This window comes from Prunus dulcis, chromosome 2 (assembly GCF_902201215.1).
Source record: "Prunus dulcis chromosome 2, ALMONDv2, whole genome shotgun sequence".
Classification (NCBI taxonomy): domain Eukaryota; kingdom Viridiplantae; phylum Streptophyta; class Magnoliopsida; order Rosales; family Rosaceae; genus Prunus; species Prunus dulcis.
The window spans coordinates 6,206,176-6,226,926 of NC_047651.1; the positions used below are offsets into that span (position 1 = coordinate 6,206,176).

Sequence of the window (20,751 nt, forward strand, 5' to 3'; positions counted from 1 at the left end):
CACAGATAGAGCAGTTGCCTCGTGATCCCCCGGCGTCATCTGCATGATCTGTGGCGCAACCTCTTAGTGCCAGACTTCGTCACCGCCCCCCAACATGAGTGACACAGCATCGATAAGCGGTACTGGTGCGTCAGGATCACAACCAGGTAAAGATTGCCTTGAACTCCATCTGTTGTTGTCCAACATTTTTGTATGATTACTATTAACAGTATACTTTCTATTTCTTTACAGCCAAGAAGAACACCCGGGGACCTTGTCGGCAGTTGAAGACAGCGAAGGTCACCCTAGTGGCCAACAGTCGTATTAGCATCGGATACGACGAGCGGCATCAGGTTGCACCAACGGCTAAACTGCATAGATCTTTGGCCCACGATGTTGGTCACGTCGTTTAGACCTATTGCCCTATGCAACGGAAGTCTTGGAAGGTCATGCCTGAGGAGATGTGGATGGAGGTGGTCGGACAGTTGTCGGTATGTATCCTACCTTTTAAATGTTTTGTAAGTTCAAACTTTCTATATTTCTATTACTTAATGTATGTAATTAATAAATTGCAGACGAACTACAATTTAGAGGACCTCGATGATGAGTCGGTGGCGTACGTCAACAGACTCTTTGCTGAGAGGTACAAGCAATGGAAGAGCGACCTGCACCACCATTTTCAGTCATTTGATGATCCGCAGGTCGCTCTTCAGGAAGGGTGGGAGGATAGCTGGGCATGGCTCTGTGGTCATTTTTAGGAGTCTATTAGGTGGTAATTTTTTTTTTAAAAAAAATTCAGTTCAATATTATTACACATTTTTTACTAACGTTTATTTATTTATTTATATTTCATTTCAATTTCAACTAATATGTTTATTTTTTGTATAACAGAAGGCGGCGAAAGCAAATAAGGGCAATAGGAACAAGAAGACGCTTCTCCACCATTCAGGTTCCAGGCCATTCTCATATAGGATGGAGGCGCGGCGGCGGGTAATAAAGTTGTTTATATTAAATTTTTAATGTCATTAATATATATATATATATATATATATTTTTCGTACTAACACTTTTCTTCTCTTGTTCAATTCAAGGGGGGTCCAAATTCCCGGAAATTGACGTCTTTGGCGACGTTTATGTTCGAGCTAGCAATGAGTTGGTGGAGTCCCTTCATGTAAGTATTATTATATTTTAATTATTATCTTATGCATTCAAGTTTCATAATTACTATATGAATGTTGTAATAAATATTTTATATTATGTCAAACAAGTGACGATGCTAGAGGGGAGCGAATTGGTTCTTCATAAGTCCGCCTCTTAGCTTCCTCCTGACACTCCACTCGAGTCCGTGGATCCTCCACAGGATGCGGGGTTTCAGATCCTGACCGAGACCTTGGATCAAACTCTCGGGAGGAGGCCAGGGACAAATTGTCGCGGGATGGGGAATGCTAGGCGGTGGGAATCTATAGGCTCTTCATCGTTGCAGTCAAACCAAGTGACTGCTTTGACAGCAGAGGTGGCCGAGCTGAAGACCCAACTTGCATTGATCGTTTGGTACGGCATTCCAGCTCCGAATGTTGGTCCCTCGTCCACCTCTGACTCTATCCAGCCCGAGCATAGCCACCAGACCTCTGCCCCTATCGACCATGTCCAGACTTCGGAGCCGCATTTGCAAAACGACGACATAGATTTTGGAGCATTATTTTGATTATTTTTTACTTTTTTCATTATATTTGAAACATTTTTCTTGTATTCTATATATTTTTCTCCTGAAATTTGGTTTTCTACATTTTTTTATTGCAATTTCATTTTATTAAAAAAAATGCATTAAAAAAAAACAAAACATTATAATTAAATAATATATATCATTTTGCACGACGAAAAGTTGTCGTCGCTCTGATTGCAATATGAGAATATATTTTTGTGCGATGAATGGAATCTTCATCGCGCATTCGTCTTCCAAATGTTTGCGACACAAAGATGTCTCTCGTCCCACAAAACGCGCGACGAAACTTTTGTCGTTGCGCAACGTTCCGTGTGATTACAAAATTTTCGTCGCGCAGACATTTCATACACGAAGGATTCTCTTGTCCCCAAATTTTTGCGCGACGATCCCTTCCGTCGCTCAAGGATTGGCGCGACGAAACATTTATTGTCGTGCAAGGGTTGGCGAGACATACTTTATGTGCGATAAATGTTTCCCCATCGCTATTTTCACTCGACCAATAAACAGTATTTGTCGCGCAAAGCCTTTCTTTAGGACCTTTGTGCGACGGCCTGTGCGCGGCAAGGTTTTTGTCATGCATTTGTTTGCGCGACCAGATTCCTCTTTGCGCGACAAAAAATTATTCGTCGCGCAATCTGTAAAATGTAGTAGTATTGAATGTTGTAAAATTCATTTTATACTATTACAGTGAATGTACAATTTCCAGTCTTTTCGGGAAGAGGCTTTTTTATTTATATATTTATAATAATATTAGTCTGTTGTTACGTGACGGTTAAAATCCGTCAAGAAAAGAGCTCTTAAATGTCAACAAATAGGTAAGTTGACACTTAAAAAGTGTCAAGGCTGACCAAAGCAAACGATTTTTTCTATCGTGTGACGGTTATTATCTGTCAGGGAAAACGTTTTCTTGACGGACAAAAAGCGTCAAGTATGTGGGTACCCTTTTCCTGACACTGGTATTCTTGACGCTTTTTTAGCCGTCAATTAAATAGATTCTTGACACTTTTTAACCATCACTAAAGGCAGTTTTTCTTGTAGTGAGAAATGTTATAGCATGCCCCCTTAAATTTTGTGTGATTTCAAAGGTTACTGTTAAACTTTTGGTCAATGTCTCCCTTAAATATTTAGGGCCCGTTCGGTATCATTTTCAAGCGTCATCTTCTGTTTTTTTTTTTTTTTTTTTTTTTTTTTTTTTTTTTTTTTTTTTTTTTTCTGTTTTCACGTGAAAACGTGTTCGATGGGTTATTTTGAGAATGAAAATAAAAGTATGAATAAATGTTGATAAGGCTAGAAAGTCGTTTTCGTTTTCGGCGTTTTTGTTTTTAGTCTATCCAAATCAAAGCCAACTCTTCTTCGTCAAATGAGCAAACAATCCAATCATATCCAAAACAATCAAATCTCCTCCTTCCAACCATAATCAACCCCAAAATTTCAAGAAAAAAATAGTCACACAAATTTGCAAACCAAGAAAAAAAGACAGAGAGAAAGAAGAAAAGAAAAAAAAAAGAGGAAGAAGAAGAAGAGAAAGAATCAGAAAGAGGGAGACGAAAAGAAAGGGCAGAGAGAGAGAGAGAGAGAGAGAGAGAGAGAGAGAGATTTGCAGAGGGAGAGATGAGAGAAACCAGCCACCACATACCCAGCTCAACCACCATCACCACCCAATCTAACCATCACAACCATTAATAAGTGGAACCAGAGAGGTGGGTTGATGGGATTCATGTCATGGAAGGAAGGAGGAGTGAAATTGAAAAAGAGGGAAGAAAGAAGAAAAGAGAAAGTAGAGAAGAGGAAGAAGGAAAGAAAAAGGAACGGGGAAGGAAAGAATAAGAAAAGAGGAAGAAAGAAAGAAAGGGATAAAAAGGAGAAAAGAAAAATGAAAAAAGAAAGGAGATAAAAGATAGTTTTATCTTTTAAAAAACAATATAATTTTTTATTTGTTAAATTATACATTTTTAAAAATATTTTTTCAAAACAGAAATGAGCAAAAATACCCTTGAAAAAGAACTAACATTATATTATTCTCAATTTGTACTACCAGACATATTTTCATTGTAATATTTTTTATTGTTTATAATAATTTTAGCCTCTAAAAATATCAAAATTAAAAAGAAAAAGAACTAAAATTAGCAAAAATAAACCTGAAAAAAAATTGTACTACTAGACATGTTTTCATTGTTTTTGTTTTCTAATTAATCTACCAGACGCATTTTCATTTCCTGAAAATGCAAATTTGTTTTCTTGTTTTCATTCTCTGAAAATATTCTTAAAAAACATTCTCCGAAAACGTTACAAGATAGGCCCTTAGACTCCTCAAATAGTCTCATCCATTAACTTAGACCATCAACAATTGATGTGAAAATCATGGACGCATCGTTTTAGGAGGATGAGTTTTCACGTCAAAGAAATTGAAATATAACTTACAGGTGCCATGTGTTCTAGTTAGTTATAAAATTATGTAAGTTACTCTGAAACCATTTGATGCGTATAACGTTTGAGACCTCAGAGGTGGATTTTTCCTTGAGATTTAGTTTACCTCATTGGGAATTGAAGCATTACTCTATGTTCGTTATTTGTGATGAAAAACATTTTGGGGGATTGCTAAGGGTTTTCGTTCTTTTTGCCATTGAGTTCAACAGTCCCTGATAAATTGAGCAGAGAAGATATAGTGCTGCATTCACATTTTTATAGCTATTAGTATGTTTACAACATTTGAGGATTATATGCTAGTAGTATGTTTACAACATTTTGGGCATTATTGCTTCTGCATTCTGTCTTCAACCATTTCCTTGCTTTCCATGTTTCGGCATGTTAGAGAATTAAACTTTCATATTTGCGTATAATTGGTGAGACAAAGCTTCCATCCTTATTTCTTCAGGTACATGCTGTCCTCTCAGTTTTTTTCTTCATGCAGAGGCATATTCAAATGATGAATCTGTCAAGGTATCCCTCAAACTCAGTTTTTGGAGGAATAGGCGTATTCAAATAGCACTGGGAAATTTGTAATTTTTTAGATTTTGATTGGAAGGAATTTTCCATGCTTCTTAAATTTGGTAATGAGGTCAGGGAATAATTCTTTAAGATGCATATAAGGGCAGTTTCATTTACTTTCCCAATTTCGTTATTTCAATGACCTCATGTAGAACCACTACTACAATAATATAAATCAACAATACAAGACGCAAAATGCAAAAAAAACCGTTGTGGTTTAAAAAACCATTACAAACCATGACTGGTGTTATAAAAACCGTCGTTGTGGAGTCTGAAACCCTTAGTTGATTTTAATAGCACGATGGTTGAAAGAAGTCAGTGTCGTCTTTCAAATTAGTTGATTTTAGTAGCACGACGGTTGAAAGAAGTCACGGTCTTCTTTAGAAATAATAGACGACAGTTCTTTTCAAAAAAAACCGTTGTCTTTATAGTTAATAGACAACGGTTTGTTGTAAAAGCGTCATTTTTACATTTAACAGACAACGGTGCACTGTCATAGTTTGTCATTCAAAAGATGTCAGTCAATATAACGACGGTTTTGAATGCAAAAATACAACAATTTTCCCCCGTCGTCTATTTCAATTTTTGTAGTAATGAAGAAAACTCTTTAGCCTGCCTAAACTACACATAAAGCTTATACACATTAAACACACTTCCTCGCATGTAAAGAAAATTGTGCTGGGGAATCGTCCAGATGTGACCCATATGCATGTGGGGCCCCAAAGGGAGACCCTCACAGGGGCATATTAGCTCAATGCAAATCATAATTTTAAAAATTCGTTTCTTAAGAATTGGGATTAAAAGATAATTTTAAGTACAAATTTTCTTTGATTGGAATCAGCAGGGTCTTGGTGTAGTTATAGAAACATGAGAGGGTAGGGCGCAATATTTTTTTTTTTCCATTTGCTTAAGAAGCAAACAACCATAAATTCCGTATTTTAAGAGTACTTCATCGGTTTGAACTTTTCTTTTCTCATTTTTATTTTCAGTTATCTAATCATAAATAAATAAAAAGCATCATTTGTATTTGTGTGTAGATTTGTATCTTACTTGTTCAAACTGAAGTGTGTTTGTTCTTCTTTTGAAAATATATGCCTTTGAAATTTCAGCTTAGAGAGAAGTGGATATCCTACCTAAGGTGCATATAATGAACATGGAAGTTTGCTGCACTAGCTGGTTATCAAGTGCCATCTTCTAGAATTTTGCTGCTGTAGGGGTTGGTAAAGTCTTAGAAGTTACTATTTTACCCTCACTTTGGTCTAGGGTGATAAGAAATTGCTCCATGTTTGTTCAATATAACCTAATTTTTGCATTATTGAATAAGTTGTTTTTCTACGGGTGGTTTTATTTTCTTTTAGTTTCCTGTTGAAAAATGAGGTAATGGCTTGTATTTGTTGCACAGTGCGGCTTATGTAGGAATATAACCAAGTTAGTGATCCTTGAATATGTTGTTTTGAGCCAATTCAATGGGGAGCTTTTTATTTGCAGCAATGTGGGCGGTTTGGAGCGCTCCATGGATGCCGTGCATATTTGTCTGCATTTACACTGCTGTGTACCGCTCCCTTGTTATAATAATTCTATATAAAGTGAATTTTCGTTTTTGTTGTAGGGACATTTATTTTTGTCATAAGTTTTTCTTGGTGTCAGTTCACATTTTAAGTTTTAGTTTTTTTTTTTTTTTTTTTTAAATTTTTTTTTATTTTTTATACTATGAGAAGCCTTTTAATTGGTGGATAAAATTGAACATTCGACATCTGTAGTAGATATCCGGTCATGCAATGACAATAAAAATGCGCTTTCGTGAACAAAGAATAAAGTTGTAATTCCTGGCGTCTTTTTCTTAGTTTCTAAAGCCAAATTCTTTTTGGGTAAATGGAGCCATTGGAGATATTAGCTCTACCAGGGCTGTTCAAACAGCAACTGGTATTCAAATAACCAAAAAATCCATTCGCGATCTAGACAGGAGTTCGAAAACTACAAAATAATGGATGATACTATCACTGCCCATCAAACTTTTCATCTTGCGGTTTCAATTGTTCCAAATCCCATTTCGTGTCTTTTGCAGGATTATCAAAAATCCTGCAGTTGAGTTGCAGCAACTTCACATGATTTAGACACGCTGGGATTCTTGTACCTTGCCAGCACCAGCAACATCACAAGTATAATGAGACATAATCTTTCAACAGAAATATGTTGGACATATTTGGATGCCTATTTACAATTAATGTTTGATTTTCAATAAACCTTGATTGGAAATTATGAAATAGACAAATCTGTTACATTTTGTCCCCAACATACACCAATTCCTGTGAATGAAATAGAAGAATCATAGACAAAATATGTGTGGAATGAAAGCATTAGATAAATCCGGCTTTGTTCATCCACGAATAAATACTAGATGCATCAATTGAGAAGAAAGGTATTGCCTTATGCAACTTAAAATGGAATCTCAGAAATTGTTGGTGCCTCAACACACCTCTTGATTACTGGACCATTGTCGGTTTGTGTTCCTTTCGACAGCTGAACTTGGGGCTCACATAAACCACTTCGGAACTTCATTGCCTGAAAATTTAATATCGAATATAGAGCGCTAAGAAAAAGGATTTAAACCAAAAGGAAAGGAAAAAAAAAAAAAATAATCACACCCTGAAAACTACAACATATACCCCAGAGATGCACATCAAAATATTTCTAAATTTGAATTGAACACAAAACGTAGATATATGACCAGAAAATGCAAAGATATAATTCAAAATTTAATGAATTTACCTACTTTGGCAACTCATTAGGATCAATGTGCCTCCTCTTTTGGTCCGCTGGTCCCGTAAACATGGTACGCCCTTGAGCTTCATGATCACCAATGTTGACGAGGTTAGCACGATGATCATCGTGAAGTGCCATGTAATCTAATTGGCGAGGCCTCTTGCCAAGACTAGTCTTTGATGCTAAAGACAAGGAAAGCAATTCGCAGTCTTGGTGTTGATCATCATAAATATCATCGTTCACTGCCATCGCATCAGGTAACCACGACTGCGTTGGCCCATGATCAACAACGGCACCTTCTATAGTGCACCAGGTGCACCCATGCACCATTTGTCTTTTATGATATTTTCAATTTTTTTAAAAAATTGGTTACCGGTTATACAAGTTATCAAGTTTTCACTTTTTGAAAATGCAATTGCATAAGGGTCATGCAATTACTCCTTTTCTGTTTGGCAATTGGCATATGATTAGATAGTGATTTACAGTAGTTTGGATATGAGAGTACCATAACATTGTAAAAGGATCCTAAAACTTATAAGTTACAAGATTTGGGTAGCGATTTACAAGTTTTTGAACAAGGATTACAACATTAGGGTTCACCTAATCCATAATGTTGTAAATGAAGTTATCAAGTTTTCACTTTTTTAAAAATGCAATTGCATAAGGGTCATGCAATTATGCCCTTCCTGTTTGGCAATTGGCATATAATTGGATAGTGATTTACAGTAGTTTGGATATGAGAGTACCATAACATTGTAAAAGGATCATAAAACTTATAAGTTACAAGATTTGAGTAGTGATTTACAAGTTTTTGAACAAGGATTACAACATTAGGGTTCACCTAATCCATAATGTTGTAAATACTCATTTATAAGGATATGGATCCACATTATAAGGAATTGGTAACTCCGGATCATAAGGATGTAAATTGGGTCCTTATTCAAGTAAAATGAGGGTTTACAATATTAAGGTCTCGTATTACTCTTTTATGGATAGTTATGTTCTAGAAGATTGTAAAACACATCCTTAATGTTGTAATATTGTCATTTACAAAGAGAATGATGTCTAGTACAATATTAAGGTAACTAGGGACATTAGGAAAGTAAATTGGGTCCTTATAAGTGTAAACACAAATGTTTACAATTTTAAGGTCTTAGATTACTCTATTTAGGACAGTCATGTTCCACAAGATTGTAAAAGTTATCCTTACTCTTGTAATATCATAATTTACAAAGATAAAGGCATGTAGTACAATTTTAGGGTAAAGGGGAACCTTCGAAAGGTAAACTAGGTCCTTCTACTTGTAAACTCGGATGTTTACAATATTAAGGTCTCGTATTATTCTTTTATGGATAGTTATGTTCCACAAGATTGTAAAACACATCCTTAATGTTGTAATATTGTCATTTACAAAGAGAATGACTTCTAGTACAATATTAAGGTAACTAGGGACATTAGGAAAGTAAATTGGGTCCTTATAAGTGTAAACACAAATGTTTACAATTTTAAGGTCTTAGATTACTCTGTTTAGGACAGTCATGTTCCACAACATTGTAAAAGTTATCCTTACTCTTGTAATATCATAATTTACAAAGATAAAGGCATGTAGTACAATTTTAGGGTAAAGGGGAACCTTCGAAAGGTAAACTAGGTCCTTCTACTTGTAAACTCGGATGTTTACAATATTAAGGTCTCGTATTACTCTTTTATGGATAGTTATGTTCCACAAGATTGTAAAACACATCCTTAATGTTGTAATATTGTCATTTACAAAGAGAATGACTTCTAGTACAATATTAAGGTAACTAGGGACATTAGGAAAGTAAATTGGGTCCTTATAAGTGTAAACACAAATGTTTACAATTTTAAGGTCTTAGATTACTCTGTTTAGGACAGTCATGTTCCACAACATTGTAAAAGTTATCCTTACTCTTGTAATATCATAATTTACAAAGATGAAGGCATGTAGTACAATTTTAGGGTAAGGGGGAACCTTGGAAACGTAAACTAGGTCCTTACACTTGTAAACTCGGATGTTTACAATTTTAAGGTCTCGTATTACTCTTTTATGGATAGTTATGTTCCACAAGATTGTAAAACACATCCTTAATGTTGTAATATTGTCATTTACAAAGAGAATGACTTCTAGTACAATATTAAGGTTACTAGGGACATTAGGAAAGTAAATTGGGTCCTTATAAGTGTAAACACAAATGTTTACAATTTTAAGGTCTTAGATTACTCTGTTTAGGACAGTCATGTTCCACAAGATTGTAAAAGTTATCCTTACTCTTGTAATATCATAATTTACAAAGATAAAGGCATGTAGTACAATATTAGGGTAAAGGGGAACCTTCGAAAGGTAAACTAGGTCCTTCTACTTGTAAACTCGGATGTTTACAATATTAAGGTCTCGTATTACTCTTTTATGGATAGTTATGTTCCACAAGATTGTAAAACACATCCTTAATGTTGTAATATTGTCATTTACAAAGAGAATGACTTCTAGTACAATATTAAGGTAACTAGGGACATTAGGAAAGTAAATTGGGTCCTTATAAGTGTAAACACAAATGTTTACAATTTTAAGGTCTTAGATTACTCTGTTTAGGACAGTCATGTTCCACAAGATTGTAAAAGTTATCCTTACTCTTGTAATATCATAATTTACAAAGATAAAGGCATGTAGTACAATTTTAGGGTAAAGGGGAACCTTCGAAAGGTAAACTAGGTCCTTCTACTTGTAAACTCGGATGTTTACAATATTAAGGTCTCGTATTACTCTTTTATGGATAGTTATGTTCCACAACATTGTAAAACACATCCTTAATGTTGTAATATTGTCATTTACAACATTGTAAAACACATCCATAATGTTGTAAATCAGCTTTTTACAAGGATATGGATCCATATTACAAGAAATTGGTAATAGTGGACTTTGGGATGTGAAATGAGTCCTTATTTTAGTAAAAAATGAAATTGCATATTGCTATGCAATGGGATGCTCCTTGGTTGTCAATTACGCACTCCCTGTTTGGCAATTGCCAAACGACCTCTGCCATTTACACAGTCCATGTTTGTCAATTACTCAAATCGTCATAAATATTGATAATACTAACTCAATTTCATAATGAGTTGTTGGTTTTATTTTATGAATTATGATGGCTAGTTGTGGTCAATTCCTCCGTATCTTATGCTTTGTTTTTAAAAATCAATTGAGGTTGGTAGTTTTATTTTTTAATTTTAAAAATCCTCCGTTATAACTTGTGTTTGTTTTACCCTTAATTAATTCAAATATTTTTTAGGGAAAATAAACTTGTCCAAATGTACGGTAAAATTGAAATATTATAACTTGGCCAAATGTATGGTACAATTCAAATGTTATAAAAGTTCGTAAATGATTAAACTAATATTTTCTATTTGGACTTGGACAATAAGTCCTTATAAACTCATAAAGCCACTTGGAAAAGCCATCACGCCAGCTTGCACTCCAATGTCTCAACATCCATCACGCCAACTTGCAATCTTGTATAAATTTCCTTATTTTGCTACAAAATATCCATATTCAAAACAATAAAACTTGGGTATCTTTATATAAATCCAAATAATTTTAACAAAAAATAGTTTTAAGAAGAAAAAAAGCTTAACATGTGATAACTATAGTACTTTGTAACTTTATTTATGTCTGTCCATTATAGCTTGTAATTGCGCAAGTAGACTGTAAATGAGACTCCTTTGTTTGTCAATTGCAAGACACGATTGCAAATGACACTGCCTGTTTGTCAATTGAATTTACAAATTACATACTGTATGGACATTCTCAAATTTGAAAATCATTTGTGCATATTCCTTCATTATTGAAAAGTGAGACATGACTTAGCATAAAGAAAAACTTTTAAGTATAAAAAGAGCTTAACATGTGAGAAATATAATGTTTTGTAACTTTATTTATGTTAACAATTATAGCTTGTAATTACGCGATTGGAATGTAAATGGGACTACTTTGTTTGTCAATTACGAAGACTAGGATGCAAATGACACTACCTGTTTGTCAATTGCATTGACAAAATGACATAATGTATTTCCATTCTAGTAAGTCCTGACCATGAGGATATAAATTGGGGTACTTATTCTAGTAAAATGAGGGTTTACAAGATTAAGGGCTAATTTTACAATTTTGGAATACGAGGGTACCAAAACATTGTAAAAAGAATCCTTAAACTCGTAACTTACAAGTTTTTGGTAACAATTTACAAGGTTTTACTCCTGAATTACAACGTTAGGGTTCACCAAATCCATAATGTTGTAAATCATATATTTACAAGAATATGGATCCATATTAGACAGGATTGGTAATAGTGGACATTAGGGATGTAAATTGGGTCCTTATTCTAGTAAACAATGGTTAAGGATGGATTTTACAATCTTATGGAACATAAATGTCCAAAATAAAGTAATACGAGACCTTAATATTGTAAATCTTTGTGTTTACAAGTATAAGGACCTAATTTACTTTCCTAATGTCCGTAGTTACCTTAATATTGTACTAGATATCTTTATTCTTGTAAATTACGATATTACAATATTAAGGATGAGTTTTACAATCCTATGGAACATATCTGTCCAACATAGAGTAATACAAGACCTTAATATTGTAAACATTTGTGTTTACAAGTATAAGGACCCAATTTACTTTCCTAATGTCCCAAGTGACCTTAATATTGTACTAGATATCTTTGTCTTTGTAAATTACGATATTACAAAATTAAGGATGAATTTTACAATCTTATGGAACACAGCTGTCCAACATAGAGTAATACGAGACCTTAATATTGTAAACATCCGTGTTTACAAGTATAAGGACCCAATTTACTTTCCTAATGTCCTAAGTTACCTTAATATTGTACTACATGCCTTTATCTTTGTAAATTACGATATTACAAGATTAAGGATAGGTTTTACAATCTTATGGAATATAACTATCCAATATAGAGTAATATGAGACCTTAATATTGTAAACATCTGTGTTTACAAGTATAATGACCCAATTTACCTTCCAAATGTTCCACTTTACCTTTATATTGTTCTAAATGTCCTTATGTTTGTAAATTATGATATTACACGAATAAGGATTGATTTTACAAAATAATGGAACACAAATGTCCAACAGAGTAATACGAGTCCTTATTATTGTAAACCTTTTTGTTTACAATGTAAGGACCTAATTTACTTCTCTAATGTCTCACCTTAACTTTATAAAAGAAATTTAAATTTAAATATTTTTTAAATACATGTTTACAACATATTTACACATAACAAAATCGCATTTACAATATACAATATTGAGTTTTTTGACCAAAAAAAAAATTTTCATTTTCGGGTTACAAAACTACTTGGAATAGAAAGTGAAACCATGTGGAAAACCAAGTCAAAAGTGAAGAAAATAGACACACTTGATAACTGCACGTTTACAATTTACAACGAATTGTTTGTCAATTGCATTATTTGTTTGCAATTTCCGACTAACTGTTTGTCAATTGCATTATTCGTTTGCAATTTCCAACTAACTGTTTGTCAATTACATGATTACCTTTTCATCTTAGGTGAGCCAATTTATCAGTGCCTTTTCCATCTTATGGTCACTTCCTTTGGAATTAACTCATTGAACCCATTGAGATAGAACAATACACGCTCATATTTGACATCATTATATAATAAGTCTGTAGCATCAAACAAATTACATAAGCTAACACTTAACATCTACCACAAAGAAAGACAACAATAGAACCAAGAAGGTCTATGCTATCATGTGAAGTGGTTAGAAATTCAGAAAAGCTAGTCAACAATAGTGTTTAATCAGTAAGCAAAAGCTAAGAATATATAAGCTTACAATTGTACTGCTCAAATGATTGAGAAATATACAGAAGCTTTGATTTCTTTCTTCTATTGCTCTCTCTGTTCTCTCTCTCTCTTTCCTTCCTTTCTTCTATTCTTGAATAATCAGACCTTCATTTTAACAAGCCCAACTAAAGAAGAGAGAGCTACCATGGAAAAAAAGACTGATCGTATCAAGAAGAAGAGAAACGAGTCGTACGAAGAAAAAGAGATAGAAGTGCCAAGAAGAGGAAGAGATAGAAGTCGCAAGAAAACCTTCTTTCTTTTCAGATTTCTCTTTTCTTTTTTTCTTTTTTTAGCTTGGAACAATCCATTTAACCGGTCACTCACTATTAAGCAATGTTTTTATGCATTCTACTAAGTTTTTTTTGCACATGGATTACAACTTTTTGAACATACAATTAATTATGAAGGATTTATCATTAGTGAGGAGATTCTATGTTTCATAATTGTGCAAAGATAATAATTATTGCATGACCAAAATGCAAATAGGACTACTTTGATTGTCAATTGCATTATTGGAATGCAAATTACACTACCTGTTTGTCAATTACATTGACAAATCACATATTATATTTACATTTTCAGTTAATTGTGCATAGATAATGGCAATTGCTCGACTTGAATGCAAATAGTACTACTTTGTTTGTCAATTGCACGACTAGAATGCAAATGGCACTACCTGTTTGTCAGTTGCATTGACAAATCACATATTGTATATACTTTCTCAAAATTGAAAAGACTGTCAATAGCATGGCAATATGCATACACTAATCTGAAAATACAACTTCATGGTATAATGCCCATTCACAATGCTAATGGGATGATTTTTTCAATTGGCACATAAACTATGATATAATAGTCAAATTTACTTTAAAAGCTCATTCTCAATTGTACTACATCAAAGCTAACATAAACTTCATTCATGTAATTGAAAGTATTGTTCAATACATTCACTTTACATAACCAATAATTATAAATCTAAAATCTAAAGTCATTATGTATAAAAATAAAAATAAAAATAATTAATAAATATAAAAAAAGAATCTCCAAATACAATGAAAATATTACAAATGCAAGTAGCCAAATAAATAGACTCCAAAATAGTATATTAGTCTTGTACTTGGCCTAATTCTTTACCCCAACCTGAAAAACAATTCACCAAATATAATATATATATATATATATATATATATATCCTCATGCATCACTAAAATAAATAAATAAAATCTCCAACCATTCACCAAAATGAAAGACAAAGACAGAGAGATAAATCTGAAGAAAAAACAAAAAACAAAAAGCAAAATTTTACCCATATCAGATGCTGGGAAAGGTGGATAGGCTGCTAGTTGGAATACCTGCAAATCCAAAATCAAAATCAAAACAATACCTAACTGGAAAACATAATCAAAACCAATTTCTAATTAAGAAGCCCAAGAAGAAGAGTGAGTCCCTTTCCCATGAAGAAGATTTTGAAGTCATGTAAATTAGGACTCTTCATATGCATGGTACCCTTGATTGCAGTGAAGTTTCATGTTCAGTGGGTTGGGAAGTCCAGTAAACAGGAAAACATACAAGCCAAATAAAACAATAGTTATAGATAACTACCCACAAGTCAATTATTGGGTGTTGTCTAAAGTCAAATGTCGCATATTGCAAAGACAAGGCATTAAGAAAATCATTCATAAAAAGGAAAGAAACTACCTACTAAAACTTTGAAAGTAAGAGGAAGAAAATAACCAGAAGGCACGTGCCCCTTTTCTGCCCGTTCCTTCTCTGCACGTCTCTTTTCTAGATCAACCCTACACAAGCAACAAAAAGCAGCTACATTATGAAAACCATCACAAAGACCACATCAATAGAATAGAAGTTAGAACTACCTTTGTAAAGGCCTGCAACTATCTCAGAGACCACAACAACCTCCACTATATTTTTTCTACTATGACCATGATTAAAAGTTTATATCAGTTGTTGAGCTTTCAGTTACATAAACAAAATTAAATGCAACAGAAACAACACTTAAAACAAGAATATTTACCTAAGAACAGAAATCAAATTACACACATTTCAAATCCAAATTACCTAGTCTTTGCTTTGAGGCCAGAGGAAACAAAATTCCCTACAATACAGGGGAAAGATTAATGGTATTTCAGTGGAAAGAATTGATGAATCAAAATTCCCTACAATACAAAAGCAAATATGATAAAATAGCACTGAAATCATTGTCAAACTTTCAATTTGGCAAATACTAGTTTAGATCATAACTCCATGGCTTGAAGCAACTTAGAAGCATTTTCAATCATAACCATAATTAAAGTTTTTTGAAAATTTAGTAACATGCCAACTAAAAGCATAAAAATGAAATATATAAATAAAAAAACCAAGAACTAGCAGCAGTTATAAATTTGGAGGGATGTACGATGAAGATTACCCAGGAAGAAGCAGCTTCTGTAAATCTACACATCAACTAATGGCTAGCAGAGAAACATAAATTTAAAAAAAAAATCAACCCAAAGCAGAATCATAATGCCTACCCACCAACAAATTAAACCAGAAACTAAAAAAACAAAACACACTAAGGAATTGAACCCAATTTCCTTTTGTTTTTTCAAACACAACCAATAGAGAGAAAAAGTAGTCTTACCTGCACAAGACAAAACAATATGGGATGCTTGACCCGACTGTCGTCCCAATATGGATTGATTGACTCTGAAGATAATCGGTTGAATAGTAGACATCTCTTTACTTTTTATCTATCCTGATTCCTGATTGATGTTCCGTCATAAGAAGTCATCATCTCTCTCCCTTCGGTTCCTGCTTTTTCATATTTATATGCTTGGATTGAATGTCTGTCACTAGCCAACAATAGTTCTTCTTCTTATATGTGTCTTAAGTTAGCTGAGCATTCACTGATTTCATGTAATGCAAATATAGCCTTAAAGTTGTAGTTATTGATCACTGCTCCAACAATGTTTATGCACTGTCTATAGACGAAGGATGCACAAGTAAGACACCACGGTAGGATGATACAAAACAAAAGCTTCTCAGCTTAAAAACTTCTGCTACTACGGAGGGAGAGGAGCCAAACACACTAAGGAACTGAACCCAATATATAGATATAAAAGAAAATTAAGAGCAATACATTCCAATAAATGAGGAAAGACCAAACACTGTAATTAACTTGTCAGGGTAGTTAAAGCACAGGTGAAAAAAAAGCTTTGAAGACCAATACATTCCAATAAATGAGCTCCAAACTTATCAATATTCAAATATTAACAAATCAAATAAATTAGACCCACCAAATATCCAAAAAATCATAAACTATCAATCCATCAGTGTCTAAACCACCTTGACAGCCTTAATTTAATAGAAAAAATAATCTACCTCAACCCCCAATTCAATTTCGAAGCCCTAAGTCAACAAGCCTAATTTAAAAGAAAAAAACCCTAAATTCAAAGGAAGAGGATGCTTACCTTAAACTGATATGAGAGAGGAATTGAGGAAAGAATATGACGCCGCCGACCCTGTCTCGTCTACGTCGTCACAGAAGGAGGAGAGCCTGTGGAAGGATTCAAAATCAGACAGAGACTGAGAAAAGAGGAGGCAGTGCGGCTCTGTTCATAGAGGGATGTAAGGAGATAGAAGAATGAGAATAAGGACACTGACTTACTTGAGAGGAGAGGAGATGTGGTTGTTGGTGCTGTGTCATTGTCACAGAAGGAGGAAAGGAGCAGCTGTAGAAAGAATCGAAATCAGAGGAAGAGAAAAATGAGAGGAGCGGCTCTGAAATGTCTTTGACTGAAGGAGAGAGCAATTGTTTTTATTTTATTTATTTTACCTATAGCAACAAGTTAACCGGTAACCAAAAAGCAACGGTGTGGATTACTTCACATGCCCAGGCCTATTTTGGGGCGCGCCATTTTAAAGGGCACTTCGCCAAACAAGTGAAGTATAACTTGACACGTATTACCCTGCTTCGTCAGTGGTTCTTCAAACTCGTACGTGTACCTAGCCAATAATGGAATAGACGTGAGGTACACATGACTACTTTCCAATAATTCAAGATATCTCTCATTGACGAGTTTTCCATTGACAAGAATCTTGGCAACACCCCCAATAAAAACACATAGAACCAATCTTAACGTCTCCCATTTTAAATTTGGAGGAATTTCAAAACTAACTTCACATCCAGCATAGAATTCCTCTTCATCACCTTTAACTAGTGTTGCATCTTTACGACAGCTGAACCACTTTGGAACTTCATTGCCTGGAAGACGAATGTCAAAATGAGAATGCGGAGAAGAAACAGAAACCTGATTCAGAAAAATATTTTCTGTGATGTCGTCGCCGCGTAGTCTAACGCAATTGGTCAAACTCAGTTTCAATTCATCCCCCGGTGAGATATCTGGACTTTTCTCCAACGATGTGCAGTTATCCAGCAATACCCAAGCCAGTTTCGGAATTTTTTCCAATGATGTGCAGTTATTCAGCGATACTGATTCTACTCCTGGTGGAAGCACTTGTTCTGGAATTTCCAGAAGATTCTTGCAATATCGCAAGTCAAGCTTCCACAAGTTGACAAATTTGCTAAAACATATCGGAAGATTGACAAAATTGTTTCCCGATAGATGAAGTTCTGTTAATGTGGACCAGCAATCAAGGGGCAGGAGGAAATCAATTTTTGATAGATTGCATCCTTTGAGACTAAATTCATATAGGTTGGGAAGCGGCTGTAATTCGGAGTTTCTGGATGAAACTTGAGAGTTCACTTTTTGATAGGTAAGGTTCTCACAATAATCAGCTCTCAAGTCAGAAAGCCCAGTAAGATATGCAATTGATGAAGGCAATTCTCTTACGCCACTTCCTGATATGTCCAACCTCCTTAATGATTCCATCTCGACTTCTATTTCTGGGAAACTCTCAAGCCTTTTGCAATCCCTAAGATCAAGATGTTTAAGAGATTTCAATCTAAATGCTGTTGCAAACCTTGTAAGATTGAAGCATCCACCAAGATCCAATTCTCGAAGCCCAGTAAGATATGCAATTGATGGATGCAATTCTCTTATGCCACTTCCTTGCATATTCAATGTCCATAGTGATTCCATCTCGACTTCTATTTCTGGGAAACTCTCAAGACTCTTGCAATCACTAAGATCAAGTATTTTAAGAGATTTCAATCTAAGTCTTGTTCCAAACCTTGTAAGATTGAAGCATCCACCAAAATCCAAATGAACAAGTTTATCAAGGAATCCAACAGAACCATCAACCTCAACCAAACGTATGCACTTAGATAGATTCAAGCGCTTTATGTTTGGGATTCCGGATAAGTCAGGGATTTTTGCTAAGAATTGACAACCCCTCAAATTCAAAGATGTTATCTTTGTCAAATGCTGTGAGACAAGAACGCAAAAACAGGAAATAATTAATCACACGCTTCAAAAAACAAAAACTTAGAAAACAATTTTTGTTTTTTTCCTTCTGAAATTAACAATTGTATTTGAAATTATATATATAATAGATGAAAATAATTTCAAATGCATACCTTAAACTTAAATCCATCCAATTGTTTCATATGACTGCGAGGCATACTGAACACAACAAGACGATTTCCTTGAAAATTGGCTGGCCAAGATTGTAACTGACATCTATCCCAATCAATCAATCTTAAGGCGTTGAGCAGATAGTTAATGTGCCCACATAGAGATGCATTGCGGTTTATGAAAATTTCAATATTTACCATATTACGGAAGCATTCTGGATTTAAGGTTATCTCAGCTGGTTCTGGAAGCTTCACCATGATGCCTTTAATATTTCTTGTTCCCTAAGATAGAAAAGCATTAACATTAAAAAACGAAGTCATTTTACAAACCAAAATGCAAGCACATTTTGTTAAGAAAATTATATAGGTTACATAAGGTATTCTTTCTTGTCAAATTGAATATAATAACATATGTGATACTTACTGTACTTTCTGTTAGAACTTGTTCAACATCCTCGTAAAACCACAATCTACTACGTTTGCCGGGATCATTGGGGGATTCTTCGTGAACTATATCCTTGCCCAGTTTTTCTAGTAAGTCATGCATCTGAATCCTACCATAGTCAATAGTTATCATTGCCTTCTCAATGAGTACTTCAATACAATCTCGAGAGACCTTGTTCTTAGAATTGCTTACTATTTGTAGAACATAGTCCTTCTTTTTACCCTTGAAGAAACATGCGATGTCTAGAAAAAATTGTTGCATGGAATTTTCCAAGGCATCATAACTTTTTTGAAGTATTTTTTGAATACCTGTATATGGTTCTCCTTCATAACTATCTAATATATCTTGCCAACGATCTTTGTCTTTATTACGAAGATGAGAACCTAAAAGTGTTAGAGATAGTGGAATGCCTTGAGCATACGCTAGTGCACGTTGTGCGAGTTTCAAATAATCCTTTGGAGGTTTGTTGGTTCCGAAGGCACTGAAACTAAAAAGCTCAAGAGCTCGGTTGCCATATAACTTTTGGACCTCGTATATCAAATCAATTCCATGACATTTTAGCAATCCGCTATCTTGTGTAGTTGTAATGACTCTACTTCCCTCACCAAACCAACCAACACCAGCCAAATTGTCTAATTGCTTCAATTGATTCACATCATCAAGAATTAAAAGAATTTTTTTATGGCTCAACCGTTCTTTTATGACACCAATTCCTTCATCAACACTATGAATTTTCCATTCCCCGCCAAGAATTTTATGAAGAAGAGTCTCCTGTAGCTTGATTAAGCCTCCATCTGACATTGAATTTTCTCTAACATTTGACAAGAAACAACTTCCTTCAAATTGAACGTTCGGCATCTGTAATAGCTATTCGGCCATGCAATGACAATAATAATGCGCTTTCATGAACAAAGAATAAAGTTGTAATTTCTGGCGTCTTTTTCCTAGTTTCAAAGAACCAAAATCCATTTGCAATCTAGACAAGAGTTCAAAAACTACAAAATATGGATGATACTATCGCTACCCATCAAACTTTTCATCTTGCAGTTTCAATTGTTCCAAATCCCATTTCGTGCCTTTTGCAGGATTATCAAAATTCTTGCAGTTGAGTTGCAACAACTTCACATGATTTAGACATGCTGGGATTCTTGTACCTTGCCAATACCAGCTACATCAGTAGTATTCTTGTACCTTGCCAATAACAGCAAGATCACTAGTATAATGAGACATAATCTTTCAACAGAAATATGTTGGACATATTTGGATGCCTATTTACAATTAATGTCTGATTTTCAATAAACCTTGATTGGAAATTATGAAATAGATAAATCTGTTACATTTTGTCCCCAACATACATCAATTCCAATGAATGGATCAATTCCAATGAATGGGATAGAAGAATCATAGACAAAATATATG

At 34.3% G+C, this 20,751-nt stretch overlaps 2 protein-coding genes and 1 long non-coding RNA gene across 3 annotated transcripts; 1 reads left to right on the forward strand and 2 right to left on the reverse strand.

Moving 5' to 3' along the window:
- Positions 1-457: 457 nt before the first annotated feature.
- Positions 458-964, forward strand: LOC117620210. The gene is made up of 3 exons (XR_004584704.1): positions 458-470; positions 555-748; positions 871-964. It is a non-coding gene; the product is annotated as an uncharacterized LOC117620210 (long non-coding RNA).
- A 16,271-nt stretch (positions 965-17,235) lies between these two features.
- On the reverse strand, positions 17,236-19,163 carry LOC117618015 (disease resistance-like protein DSC1; the record flags this gene model as incomplete). The annotated part of the gene is made up of 2 exons (XM_034347646.1): positions 17,236-18,738; positions 18,891-19,163. Coding segments are annotated over 2 exons (1,776 nt in total), but the record flags the coding sequence as incomplete, so codon positions are not given.
- Positions 19,164-19,175: 12 nt separating this feature from the next.
- On the reverse strand, positions 19,176-20,190 carry LOC117618017 (TMV resistance protein N-like). Its single transcript, XM_034347647.1, has one exon. It carries the CDS (start codon positions 20,188-20,190, stop codon positions 19,210-19,212), a length of 981 nt encoding a protein of 326 aa, XP_034203538.1. The 3' UTR covers positions 19,176-19,209.
- Positions 20,191-20,751: the final 561 nt, after the last annotated feature.